This window comes from Diceros bicornis, chromosome 35 (genome assembly GCF_020826845.1).
Source record: "Diceros bicornis minor isolate mBicDic1 chromosome 35, mDicBic1.mat.cur, whole genome shotgun sequence".
NCBI classification, from domain to species: domain Eukaryota; kingdom Metazoa; phylum Chordata; class Mammalia; order Perissodactyla; family Rhinocerotidae; genus Diceros; species Diceros bicornis.
In genome coordinates this window covers 7,459,906-7,473,083 of record NC_080774.1, presented here as the reverse complement: position 1 = coordinate 7,473,083, position 13,178 = coordinate 7,459,906, and the positions used below count along the sequence as shown (strand labels likewise).

The 13,178-nt window shown below is 43.7% G+C and overlaps 2 protein-coding genes across 8 annotated transcripts in view; both read left to right on the top strand.

Annotated features, from left to right (window-relative positions):
- CCDC62 (coiled-coil domain containing 62) overlaps nucleotides 1-6,598 on the top strand; it is a 38,777-nt gene extending 32,179 nt beyond the window's left edge. For all 5 annotated transcript variants that reach the window (XM_058531317.1, XM_058531324.1, XM_058531316.1 and 2 more), the window contains 2 exons: nucleotides 4,795-4,888; nucleotides 5,806-6,598. In XM_058531317.1, coding sequence (XP_058387300.1) covers nucleotides 4,795-4,848 — 54 coding nt within the window. In that variant the 3' untranslated portion in view covers nucleotides 4,849-4,888; nucleotides 5,806-6,598. The remainder of the gene's footprint in view (nucleotides 1-4,794; nucleotides 4,889-5,805) is intronic.
- A 4,096-nt stretch (nucleotides 6,599-10,694) lies between these two features.
- The window catches only part of HIP1R (huntingtin interacting protein 1 related), a 29,000-nt gene continuing 26,516 nt past the window's right edge, over nucleotides 10,695-13,178 (top strand). For 2 of the 3 annotated variants that reach the window (XM_058531313.1, XM_058531314.1), the window contains exon 1: nucleotides 10,695-10,828. In XM_058531313.1, the coding sequence (XP_058387296.1) occupies nucleotides 10,736-10,828 (93 nt within the window). In that variant the 5' untranslated portion in view covers nucleotides 10,695-10,735. The remainder of the gene's footprint in view (nucleotides 10,829-13,178) is intronic. The other variant, XM_058531311.1, reaches the window with a different exon arrangement.

Below are 13,178 nucleotides of genomic sequence, written 5' to 3'. Positions count from 1 at the left end.
TCCCCAAAGCCCCAGTAGATAGTTGTACGTCATAGCTGCACATCCTTCTAGTTGCTGTATGTGGGACGCAGCCTCAGCATGGCCAGAGAAGTGGTGCGTTGGTGCACGCCCAGGATCCAAACCCGGGCCGCCAGTAGCAGAGCGCACGCACACCGCTAAGCCATGGGACCGGCCCCTATATGTGGTATTTTAAATTTCATTCTCAAATTGTTTATTGATAATATAAAGAACTATAATTGACTTCTGTAAATTGCATCTTTGTTAAATTCACCTATTCTAGTAGATTTTCTGTCAATTCTTAGGATTTTCCACCTAGACAATCATGTCATTTGTGAATAAAGAATTTCTTTTTCTTACCTTATTGCTCTTGCTAAGACCTCTAGATCAATGTTGAATAGAAATAATGAGAGTAGACCTTCTTGCCTTTGTTCCATGAAATACTCTCTGGTGGCATTCTTGCTTGGCTCTTCTTCAGGTTGGTGTTTTGTTAGATTCAGAGTTCATGGAGCAGTTTCCTTGTGACACAGATGATCTGAAACTAGAACATTAACTATTTTAGAATCAACATGTTCATTGCCACAAGCCTCAACAGGTAGTTCCAAAGATTACCTTAAAGAAAAATGGGCTCCAAAAATAGTGATTTTTTATTTAAAAGTATACATACTGTGTGTGCCATATAACTTTTTCAAAGTGGAAACCATGATGGACTTTGTGGTGTTTTCTTTTTTTTTTTTTTGTGAGGAAGATCAGCTCTGAGCTAACATCCATGCCAATCCTGCTCTTTTTGCTGAGGAAGACTGGCCCTGGGCTAACATCTGTGCCCATCTTCCTCCACTTTATATGGGACATATACATGGCCTGACAAGCGGTGCGTCCGTGTGCGCCTGGGATCCGAACCCAGGCTGCCAGCAGCGGAGCACAGGCACTTAACCGCTACGCCATGGGGCCAGCCCCTGTAGTGTTTTCTAGGAGGATACTTTCTTGACAAACTCTCTTTGAAGCATTAGTGAAGCAATTTATTTACATTGGGGCAGAGAGTATTTTTAAATATTGGTAAGGGCTTTTTTTTTTAACAGCTTTATTGAGATATAATGTACATACCATAAAATTCTCCCATGTAAAGTATGTAATTCAGTGGTTTTAGTATATTTACAAAGTTGTGTGGCTATCACCATAATCCAATTTTAGAACACTTTCATCATCCCAAAAGAAACCTTGTACCTATTAGCCGTCACTCCCCATTCCTCCTCCCCACAGTTCCTGGCCACCACTAATCTACTTTCTGTCTCTGGATTTGTTGGGTAGAGGTTTTTAATCAGAGTTTGTTGGATAGAATTCAGGGGATCCAGAAACTTTGATGGGAATAAAAATTACATGCCTAAGTTTATTTTTATTAACCTTTAATAGAGATTTAGCACTTTCTTCAATTATGAATATAGGAAACAAGCCATAGTAGTACCTAATACCTGTGCCTTTGTCACTAGTAGAGCTCGCAGATAGTTTCACGTCACATTTCAGTTATTGCAGGTATTGTGAAATTTATACTTAGCACTACCTCAGAACTACAGAATATTAGCCCTGCTGCTAGATCTTATTATTTAATGCACTAATAAAGAAGAGTATGTATTATTATATCACAACCTTCTTTAATACTTTGATAACCACAGTTAGCTGTAATACAACATAGAGGTTCCTAAATATCACCACACAGTGCAAAATTCACGATAAAAACCACACGCTCACAGGAAAAATGGGGTTAGGAGCATAACACTCAAAAACTTTGTCAGTGACACATTTTTGAAAAAGGACAGGAATGTAATCAAAATGGTAGGACAGTTTTATACATGTTAAATGGTTAAGGGATATTTAAATACTGCAGTAAATATGCCACTTTACCTTGAAAAAGACCTGAAGTTTGCATGTAGAATTGGGTGGTGTCGGAGAGAGTGCAGCGTGTGAGTCATTGCGAAGTGGTAGAAGGAGCGCCATCGCTATCGGATGGAAGGTTGTTGCAGCAACAGATGTGGGGAAGCCAGGGGATGTCTGAGGGGCGTGTGTGTGTCTGTGTGCATGCATGCGTGTGTGTGTATTCCTACATGGTGTGGCCCAGTCCAGCTGGGTATAGTTCACCTAATGTTTCTCATGGACAAAATCTCAGGTAAACAGATGAAAACTTCACATTATGCTCAAATTGTTCTCTAATATATCAGATGTGTTGGAACAAATTCATGTTTTCAAAATAAGTATAGAGCAGAACTTCCTATATTTTAGTGTAATCTGCCTGACTCCTCCTCAGCCTCCTGGCCTCAGACTCTTCTCTCTTTTTTTTTTTTTTTTAAAGATTTTATTTATTTATTTTTTCCCCCCAAAGCCCCAGTAGATAGTTGTATTTTATAGATGCACATCCTTCTAGTTGCTGTATGTGGGACGCGGCCTCAGCATGGCCAGAGAAGCGGTGCGTCGGTGCGCGCCCGGGATCCGAACCCGGGCCGCCAGCAGCGGAGCGCACGCACCCAACCGCTAATCCACGGGGCCGGCCCTCAGACTCTTCTCTTAACTTCTCCTTCAGGGTTTTATGTTAAATTCCTGTCTAAGATATAATCAGTACTCCCCCACTTTTGTCGTAGCACAGCTCTGTGTGTGTGTTTGGGTACGTGTCTCCATCAGAGTGCATGTCACAGTACATGACAGCTGATACATACGTGTCTCCCTGCTCCTCCATGAGCGCCTTAAGGAGCCCCGCTTCTTCATCTCGGCTCCCCCAGTTGTAGCACACACAGTACCTGCTACAGAGGATGCTCAGTAAATACCTTGAGTGGAACTGATAGGAAAAGTGCAGGAAAAAGACAAAACGGTGACCTCAGGTATAGACTGAAAAATGCTAAAGCTGTTGAGGTTGGTGAAAACTTCGTTTAAGAGAATTTTTGAGCTAGAAAGACCCAGAAGAGATATCTAATCTCAATCTTTCACTTTATAGGTAAGGAAAAGTGATTAAATCTCTTGCTTAACATCTCACAGCTAGAATCAGATAATCTCTTAGTTGGAAAAAATATTGGCTCCAGATGTAATATATTTTCTAGTGGATTATTAACTGATTCTAGAGATGTTAGGAAAAAAGAATTTAATTAACAGAGATCTACTTGGCAACGGACTTTACAAACTCCTCTCTTCTGGTCCTTTGAACTGGGTATAGCTAGTTACAGAAAAAGCAAATAATTTTGTAAAAAATTCTTACTGTTTGCAATAAGGAAGCAGGGTAAAGTTCTGAGCAGCCTATCTGCTTCACCAGGGCTTTGCCATCTGTTAATAAGACAAGGGTCTTATTTCAAAGCCTTTCTCTGAAACAGGCACTCTCACACATTGCTGGGGGAACACAAAGTGATACAGTCCTTCTGGCAGGGAACTTGGCAGTATTTCCTGAAAATTGCAGAACTGACCCTTTAACGTAGCAGGGTTACTTGAGGAACGTCTCGTCCAAATACTTCTGCCTGTGTCTAAAATGGCATATGTATGAGTTTTTCATTGCAGCATTGCTTTATAATAGCAAAAGTTAGGAAGCAATCCAAGTGTCCAGCAAAAAGGAACTGAGTGAATAGCTATGGTATGTCCACACGGTGGAGTATTACACAGCCATGAAACAGAATGAGGAAGATCTTGGATCTGAAAATGTCTCCAGGATATATTATTAAGTGAAAAGAAACAAGATCCTGAAAGGTTCATGTGGTATTCTACATGTGTACAAAAGGAGATGGGAATAAGAATATACATTATTTTTATTTTCAAACCATGTCAGGGTATTAACTGTTAAAAAAAAACCCCAATAATTTGAAAATAGAGAAAAAAAAGGAAAGGAAGAGTAAAACACAGCAGAGCTGACCACATCACCTTCCCCCACAGCAGGCTTCCTTCCTGCTTGAGGTGTGGGAATGGGGAGGGACTCCGCCTGAAACTGAACTTGGAGTTTTGACTAGCACACGGGACTGGACATCCACATTACTAGTGTGAGACTATTGGTATTATTTGTCAGGGTTCTTAACCTTTTTTCTTAAAAAAAGGGCAGACTGGTAAAGCCCTTTTAGAATAATGTTTTTAAATGAATAAAATAAAATACATCGGATTGTAAAATATAGGATGGCTATTTGAATAGAGAGGAAGCAGCATGAGTAAAGGCACAGAGGTCTGGGAGCACAGAGGATAATCCTTGCACCGCTCAGATATGGCCCCATGGGGAGGAGGGAGAGGCTGAGAAGGGGCTTACCCTGCAAGCTGAAGTTCACCGCCTGAGTGTACCTGTGTCTTTCCAGGTGTCATCTTCCTCTCCTTTCCTTCTTTTTCATCTTCGTCTCCTTTTTTAATATCTCCCCAAAACCTAACAATGCTAACCTTAGTTAGTGCCCTCAGTGGGCACTTTAATGGTTATAACACTTAGAGTTGTTGGTTCTTATTGATGGCCCTTGTCTTCCGTGAGGGCTCACCACGTCGCCTATATTAAGGCTGACAAAGAGCTGGTTATATCTTGGGCATTAGCTGATTGCCAGAGTTTAGCCATAACACATCTGGTAAAGCAAACGGAGCATTCCTGTGACGCGATTAGAGACAAAGGGCCCCACACGGGAATGGGAAATCAGTACATCTTTGTTGGATGGATGGATGGTAGTTGTATGAAATTACTTCATTGTATTTCATTAATTCCCTAAGGTCTTTTAAAAGCATTTCTGCTATATTTGTGTATTGTCTTCTTCAGCAGTTTCTAGTTTTTCTATCCTGCGTACTAATTTGGGAGTTGTTTTGTAGAATTTAGAAGTCTCAGAAGAGTCAGCTCAAAAAAATACCTTTCTCAGTAATTAGAGAAAACAAATGTCAGCTTCAGTCTTCGTTGTGATCATAGGTAAGTCACCTTTGCTTATCTCACCTTATATCTCATTTGGCATTTAATAAGTAACTTGGGAACATTGATAATGTGGAGTCAAGGCCATGCATTTGTATGCCCTGTAATCCTTTCTCTTGTGCTTGACCTATTTATACATACTTTCTAAATTTAATCAGAGTAAAATGTCAGTCACTTGTACGAGAAATGCAGATCAAAAAGTTCTTGTTCTCAGTGCCCAGATTTTTAAATCGAAGGAAATGAATACATATAGCTTTCAAAATCAGAATCTAACATTTCATCTGAATGTCTGTCTAGAAAGAAGTCTTTTCTTTTTTTTTTGTGAGGAAGATCAGCCCTGAGCTAACATCCATGCCAATCCTCCTCTTTTTGCTGAGGAAGACTAGTGCCTATCTTCCTCCACTTTATGTGGGACGCTGCCACAGCATGGCCTGACAAGCGGTGCGTCCGTGCATGCCCGAGATCCGAGCCTGGGCCGCTAGCAGTGGAGCTCGCACACTTAACCACTACGCCACAGGGTCGGCCCCTTCATGGGCTTTCAAGTTTCATAAAAAGGCTTACTGACCCAGTAAACACTTTCTTGATTTGTGTTTCCTTCTATCAAACCTTCATTTCATATGCGAAGTCTCTTTAGAATCCAGTTTGGTAAGTTAAAAGGTATAATCATTTCAGCTGTTTTCAATGTAAGCATAAGGGCATTTAAACAGCTGTGAAAGCAATAAGCTGAAGTAGTCGTCTCCCTTTATCCCTCTCTCCTGTTCTTTCTCGCTCTTTGCTGAGAAGTGTTTATAATATTTTGCATTGACCATATGTTAATGACAATCAGGGTGTGTAGTTACTGTTGTAGAGACTGGGAGCTTGGAGCACACTGCGGGCTCATTGATTTGAGTTTATTCACTCTGTATTCCTTCCTGCAGAAGCCGATTTCTCATCTATGTGGAAGGCAGGAAGCAGCATCAATACTTAATACTTCACCTTTGAAAACAAAAAGAGGCTTGTAATCCTTCGTAAGCAACATTTAATACCAAAGGGGAGCAGAAACTGAAAGTTAATTTTTAAACATCTATATTTTGTTTTTCAAATTAACCATTTTCATATGTAAGAAATATTTTTCATGTGCAAGAAATTAGACCTTAGGTATATTGTGTATATACACACTTGGAAGATGGAGATGACAGTTAAATACTAGAAAAGCTCTTTAAAAGTGTGAAAATCAAATAGAGAACCCCTGCATATAAAATGCTATTTTATTTTAACTATCTGATTTTTTTTAAACCTGTGCATACATTTAAATTATAACCAGTAGTTTATCAGAGTCAGCTCCAAATATATGAGAAATAGAATTCTCTTCTCTTGTGGTTTTAGCTCTGGACTTTGCTGTGTAAATAGATATAAAATGATATAAAATAAAATATTTTTAACTGGGAATTATCTCCTCGGTTACTACTGACAGTTGAGGTCCTTCTGTCCCAAAGCTGAGCAGAGCCCCATCTTGTCCAGGTCTGTAGTAATCCCATCTACTTATGCAAACAAAAGCTTGCTGGAAGATCAAGTTTTATATGCATTTTTTCTTTTATCATTAAAGACTAAAACACTTATGTTTTAACTTGTAAAGTAATTTAATTTTTTAAAGAATATACTACGTGCCTCTCTGTCCCTTCTAAGAGAATTGATCAGCTTCAGTCAATAAAAAATATTTTTAATAATAAAGAAAAATAATTTTCTTTGGTTTCTTTTTATTATACAGGAGTAAAATAAGGAAAGTCATTTGAAACCGAACCTGGTGTGTTAATTTCCTCAGGAATGGGAGTGTATTTTTTTTAAGCATTGCCGATATCAAAGTTCTATTGTGCTGTATAAATGCCCTTTTGTTAAAAGGTTTCCGTGCTACTTCAGAGATGATTTTCATGAGAGTGGAGGAGCCACCCCATTTAGCCTTTTTAATTAGGGTGCTGAAAAGAGAAATTGGGTGAGGTTTGGCTGTGTTCTTTATAAATGCTTGCCTTCTCCCTCAGGCTAGGCTGGTTTGTACAGAGCAAGTCTGAGGAAGGTATAGCTGATTCTCAACTACCCCCTCCAAGTTAGAGACCTGAAATGTCCCTGGAGTGGCTGACTTCCAATCTGAGAAACAAAATATTAAATTTTCTCCTCCTTTTTCTCATAGGTTCATGGCCACATGTCAACTTGCCTAGTGAAAAGAGAACACTGATCAGGTGCTAAGTAGGGAAATTTTAGGAACTAAAGGATTCGAAAAAAGTCAGAAATTATTTTGTGGCTCAGTGTATTTTAGCTCCTAGGGCTACAGCATCTAACCTGTCCTTACCCACCACGTTACTGTGAATTATAGCACATGGAATTCAAAAATGGGAAATCTTAGTATTACCAATTTGCCTATCTCATCTCAAGTTATTTAAATATGTGAGCAATTTCTCGTAAAGAGAGGCAGCCTCAGTATGTTTGATATAGTTGCCAGATAAAAGTAGATTTTAGCATTTATATTTTGTCATCAACATTCTTTCATCTTAAGAGGAGGCAACTAAATTATACTATAATTTGCCTGCCAGAAATTGTCTCAGCCATCAGAAGAGACTGATATAAGGGTATTTTTAGAATTGGTGAACAGATCTTTTAAACAGACATAGCAATACCCCAAAAGAAAGAAATGCTGAATCAAGATGATAAACACTAAAAACAGTTTTACCTAAAAAGTGCTAATAGAATGCATGGAACTGAGAGGCTCCGTGGGGTAGGGCTGGTTCATTTCAGGAACATGGCTGAGGACTGAAACCTTGTGTATGCCGTGGCTAACTGATCCTGGAGTCTTTCTCGGCGGCCTTGTCCTGAGATTTTCCTTCTCTGGAGTTAGGTAGTGTGGTTATGTGGGTGTTTCAGAGTAATGCACCTTTGTTTCTGTTGAGCCATTTGATGACGATTTTGTTTAGGGTCCATTTCAGGAAGGCCTTAAACAGAATAATCTTAACAACCACTTCATACACGATAAAGAACAGTAAATAAGATCAGATTAAGAAAGCAGACATGTTAATCAGGACCACAGCTGACAAGGTAAGTTAAAAAACCAGATGGTTTTTGAGAGGAGTTTATCAAATGAAGAGGGCACAGGAATCAGTCCTATAAACGACCATGTCTAGGTTCTCAGCCAAATGCACGCTTAGGAGATCTAATGCAAAAAGAACAAAATAATTTGAGCACACAGTAAGTGCTGCTTTGCTCGCCACTGGAGAGACACAGTGAGCAAAGCAGACTCAATCCTTGTTTACAGTCTAGTGGAAGAGATAGACCTTAATCAAATAATCACAAATAGGTCATGAAAAACTGGTAAGTGCTATGAAATAAAGCTTTCAGCTACTGTGACAGCATATAACAGGGGCATAGGTCAAGGGTGGAGGGTTCAGGGAAGGCTTCCCTGAAGAAGTGACATCTGAACTAAAAAATGAGTGGATGCCAACTAGCAAACAGAGCATTTCAGACAATTGTAACAGCACGTGCAAAGGCCCTGAGGTGGGAAGAAGTATGACATATTTTCAAACCTGATAGACTAGGATGGTGCAAGATGAAGCTGGACAGAGAGGCTGGGGCCAGATCATACACACGTGTCAATGAGGCAGTGTGGGGATTGCAGCACCATCATTTTAGTAAGCCCAATGATGTAAACTCTGCTGTTTGTCTTCTTGGGTTTTCCTTGAAATGAGGTCTAATTCGTATCCCAAATGCTTTTCTTTGTAATAGCCTGGGGGAAGCATTAAACAGCCGGGGAGATATACCAAAATGGCACCCTGGTTCTGATGACATGAGCATCTCAGCCAATGATGGAGCCAATACTAGAACCAGGGGTCCTGTCTGAGATGTTCTGAGAGATGAACCTCGACAAACTAAGAGTGAGGAAGCTTGTATCCTTGTGTCCCCAGGAATGCTCTTTCATAAAACTGAGCCATATGGTGAAGTGTACCGAATTATGGGGAGTTGTTTACTGACTTTCAGTCCTTCATTTCACAGGCATTTATTGAACATTGCTGATGCGCAAGGCACCCTTGCTAGGCACCAAGGACATAAAACTGAGTAAGACACGGTGGTCCTTGACCTCTGGTAGCTCAAAACCTTACCTAGAAGCAGATAAATTACAAGTCTTTAGAGATGTTTTAGCTAACTGCTCTGGGATCCCAACACATGTGGAGCACAGTGTCTGCCACAGGAATAAACTATTATTAGGAAGATTGGTAGTTGGTAGCTAATGTTAAGTCACTGTGGCAGACATTATAGACCCAGAGTGGTTGTTGCCTGGATTAAAAGAAGATTCTGGAGCTGGCTGGGTGGTGTAGTGGTTAAGTTCGCGTGCTCTGCTTCGGCGGCCCGGGGTTCGCAGGTTCAGATCCCAGGCGCGGACCTACGCACCACTCATCAAGCCATGATGTGGCAGGCATCCCACATATAAAGTAGAGGAAGATAGGCAGGGATGTTAGCCCAGGGCCAATCTTCCTCAGCAACAAGAGGAGGATTGGCAATAGATGTTAGCTCAGGGCTAATCTTCCTCATACACACACACGCACAAACACAGAAAATTCTGTGTTAAGTATGAAGTTTGCAGGAAAACTACTTTTGTTCAACATGGGAAAAGGAGTCTGAGAAACAGCTGGTGTGGAGCCAGCAAGCCCCTTTACTGTGGTCTTTATTTGACTACAGCTATTGACTAGGGTGCTGAAGATTAAAAATGAAATAATACAGTAAAGGGTTGAGCCCAGAGCCTAGCAAATAATAAGCATTCAATAAATATTAGCTATTGTTATTCTGGTAAAGAAGCTTTCCAGTGATTGGAATTAGATAAAGCGTAGTTGATTTCTCTCTCTGGTGGAGTGAGAGTAGAGCTTTGTCAAATACATCTTTCCCATATCCGGTGTCAGCTCCGGGGCTACGCAGTCAGGAATCCGTGAGGTTACAGAAAGGGTTGTTGAGACAATGGTCACGGTTATGTGGGCATCACTTTCCCTGTTGGTACCTGTACTGGGTGATTTCACACCTATATTCTGAGAGGAAAGCTGAGGGTAGCAGAAACAAAATCACCATTTGAGAGCATACACTTGGGAGAACTGTGATTTTTTTTTTTCACTTCAGTCTTTTGACCAATAATTTAAAAAGCAAACCAACAATAATGTGTTTAGAAGTCTCACACCACCTCCTGCGGCATCTTTTCGATGCACTTCGATGGCCCAGCACTGTTTTGTACAGGCTGTCCCAGCCCTGCCACTCGGTCGTCCCCTTACTCTGGCAACGTGTCCACATGCGGAGCCTGCAGTCTCTGAAATTTCATCCCACAGCCCGGCGTTGATAACAGCTGCAGTTACGTTAGAGATGCACAAAGAGCGGACAGCTTTATTGTATGCATTTTGAGACATAAATTAATATGACTAAAAAGGAAAAAAAGAAAAGGCTAGTTGTGCTTCCCTTGGTCAGATTCATCGAGGCCAAGTTTTCTCCAATTAACTAGATCCTGGCCTGGTGTAGACAGGACTTAGTGAGTCCGGGGTGGAGGGTGTGTCGGGGGAAGGGAATTGGCCCGCGCCCCCACTCCGGAGGAAAGAGGAAGCACGGGTGTTTTCGCTCGGCCTAGGGAGGCGGCGTAGAGGTGTGGTGGGGACCCTGGCCTGTGCCCCGCCCGGCGAGGGCCGGGGGCGTGGCCTGGGCGTGGCCCGGAGCGGGCCCGGGGGCGGGGCGGCGGCGGGCTCCTCCCCGGCGGGGCGCAGCGCCGGCCTCGCGGTGCCTAGGCTCGGGCGCCCGCGGTGACGCGCTCAGTCGCGCGGAGCCGGGCCGGGAGCGCAGGCGGCCGGGCGCAGGATGAACAGCATCAAGAACGTGCCGGCGCGAGTGCTGAGCCGCAGGCCGGGCCACAGCCTGGAGGCCGAGCGCGAGCAGTTCGACAAGACCCAGGCGAGCGGCGGGGCCGCGGGCGGGCGGGCGGGCGGGCGGCGCCCCCTCCCCTGCCCCTCACTCGCGTCCCTCAGGGCCCGGCCTGCCCGCCTCCCGAGCGCCCGGGGCTGGGGCCGCCCCCGCCGCCTCGCTCCCGGGCCTCCGCCGCCCGAGTCACCCCGCGCGCAGGTGAACCGGAAGCGCGCGCCGGCGCCCGGCCGAGGTGGCGGGGCACCGAGATGCGGCCCGGGGAGCGAGGTGGCCGGGGAGCGAGGTGGCGGGGGACCCTGGTGGAGGGGGACCCCGGTGGCCGGGGAGCGAGGTGGCGGGGCCCGAGGTGGCCGGGGAACCCAGGTGGAGCGGGGCCGAGATGCGGGGGGCCAGGTGGGGTCAAGGTGCGGGCCGCGCGCCCCGACGGATTTCTCTGCGCTGGCGGTGCTTCCCTCCCCAGCTCCTGCAGACAGGCTCCTGCCACCTGCTTCCTCGCCTTATAAAAATGCTCCCACCTCAGGGAAGCAGTGCATTTCCTTGAAGGAAACTCCCTGTTTCCTGAGCTGTGTTCCAGGGCCGCACAATATCTCATTATCTACTGGGCGAAAAGTTTCACGTATGTAGCCAGACTTGTTTGCCGGTGCGCTGGCCCACATATAAATAGGTTCACACCCCCTTATTAAATTCCAGCGCCTGACAGATAGAAACTTCCTAGGGCTCCCTTCCCGCGCTTCCCACGCGCCTGCATCTCTTCCAGAGCATGGCCTATCCTGGGTAGGTTGTTTTAAAAATTAAACAATGGTGTGTATTTGTACTTGTGTTCCTGCTGAGACTCCACCATGCAGGCGTCGCCGTGTTTCTGGTTTTCTGTTCCTTTTTATTTTACCTACGCTGGAGTCTTCTTATGCCTGGGGGAGGGGAGAGCAGACTTGCTCATTTGCCAGAATAAGTCAACCAAGACTGAAATAGCAGAAAACTTTTACTTTAGACATAAAAGAAGCCCAAAGGACCCCTCCCACCTCTGTCTGAAGCAGGATGATGACATTTGTGGCTGCCTTTAGCAAGTTCCTTCCCACCTCTCCCTGCAGAGAGCCATGACGTCTCTGGTTGCTTTCAAATCAAGTTAGCACATGCATCCTACAACAGCTTTCGATTTGAAGTAAGAAAAACTCAGGGAGACCTTCTTACCTTCGTGCGTGTAATTAACAATACAATAAAACAATAATAAAACCTTGAGACAACAAGGCTGTATGAAAGCCAAGCGCCGGAACCACCCTGGCCGCAAATTATTAATTTATCCTTGTGATCATCATCATCATCTGGCCTACCGTGTATTTTCAGCCCGGATAGCCCATCATTAAAACAAATGTGGCATTGAATTTAAAGTCATTAATGAATAATTAATTGTGCCAGGAACTTGTGGAAGGATGGGGAGAAAAATTTAATTGGCAGAGAGAATCTGGGTGTTGTCACAAGCTTTATTCATTCACTGATTTTTAGATTTTTTTCTGTGCTTTTGAGGATACAGAGGTCTGATTGTTACATAGAGGAGATGGAGTTTAAAGGGCCAATTTCATTGATCTTACTCTTGAGTTATTATAAATCAAGGGTAACCTTCTTTAATGTCAAAGAGAAAGAATCTCTAATACGGGTCCACACATTTTGGTGGGTGGTTTGGTAAACAAGAAGGTGTTCTGTTTGTTTTTACTGTTGGGTTTTTCTCGGGCTGAGAGGGTTGCTTATAATGAATAACTTTCTGATGGGTGAATCTCATAGAATTTACCCATTTTAGGGCCCTTTTTTCTGGAAAGTTAGAGTTTGGGTTCAGTGTCTGGGTTAGCTTGTCTTCAGAGTGACTTATTGAGGCATGTAGGAATAAGGTTCTGTGCATGGTTAATATTTAATTAGATCGCTCCCAGAAGTATCTAGTGAGCAGCCAGCCAGGCCCCATTGGTGGAAAGGACCTGGAGAGCTGAGGTTGCTGCTTTCATGCCTCCCTGTGGACAGAAAATAGCACGCTGCATCCATGGGCCCACCTTCCCTTTGGAATACACTTCCTCTGTCTCCACGTTGACCACAGTGCCCCATGTCCCAGAGGAGCACTTTGGCTTGCTTAGAATTCAAGTCATCGTGTACTGCCAGCCTCACCTTTCCTCTTGGACTCCTGGGTCAGGAGCAGGAAAATGCTTCCATATTAGCTTTCTTGACAGGCCACACCCTGTTTTGCAGAGGTGTCTTCCGCATCCTAGTCAGGAGTGTTCAGGGAGGGTAGCTGGTACTTGTGATTGTTGCATGGGGTGTGTGTGGTGTGTGTGTGTGTAAGCCCAGGGGGAATGTCCAGAAAGCTGGTCGCTTCTTTCCCACGACTTTAGTCTTTTGG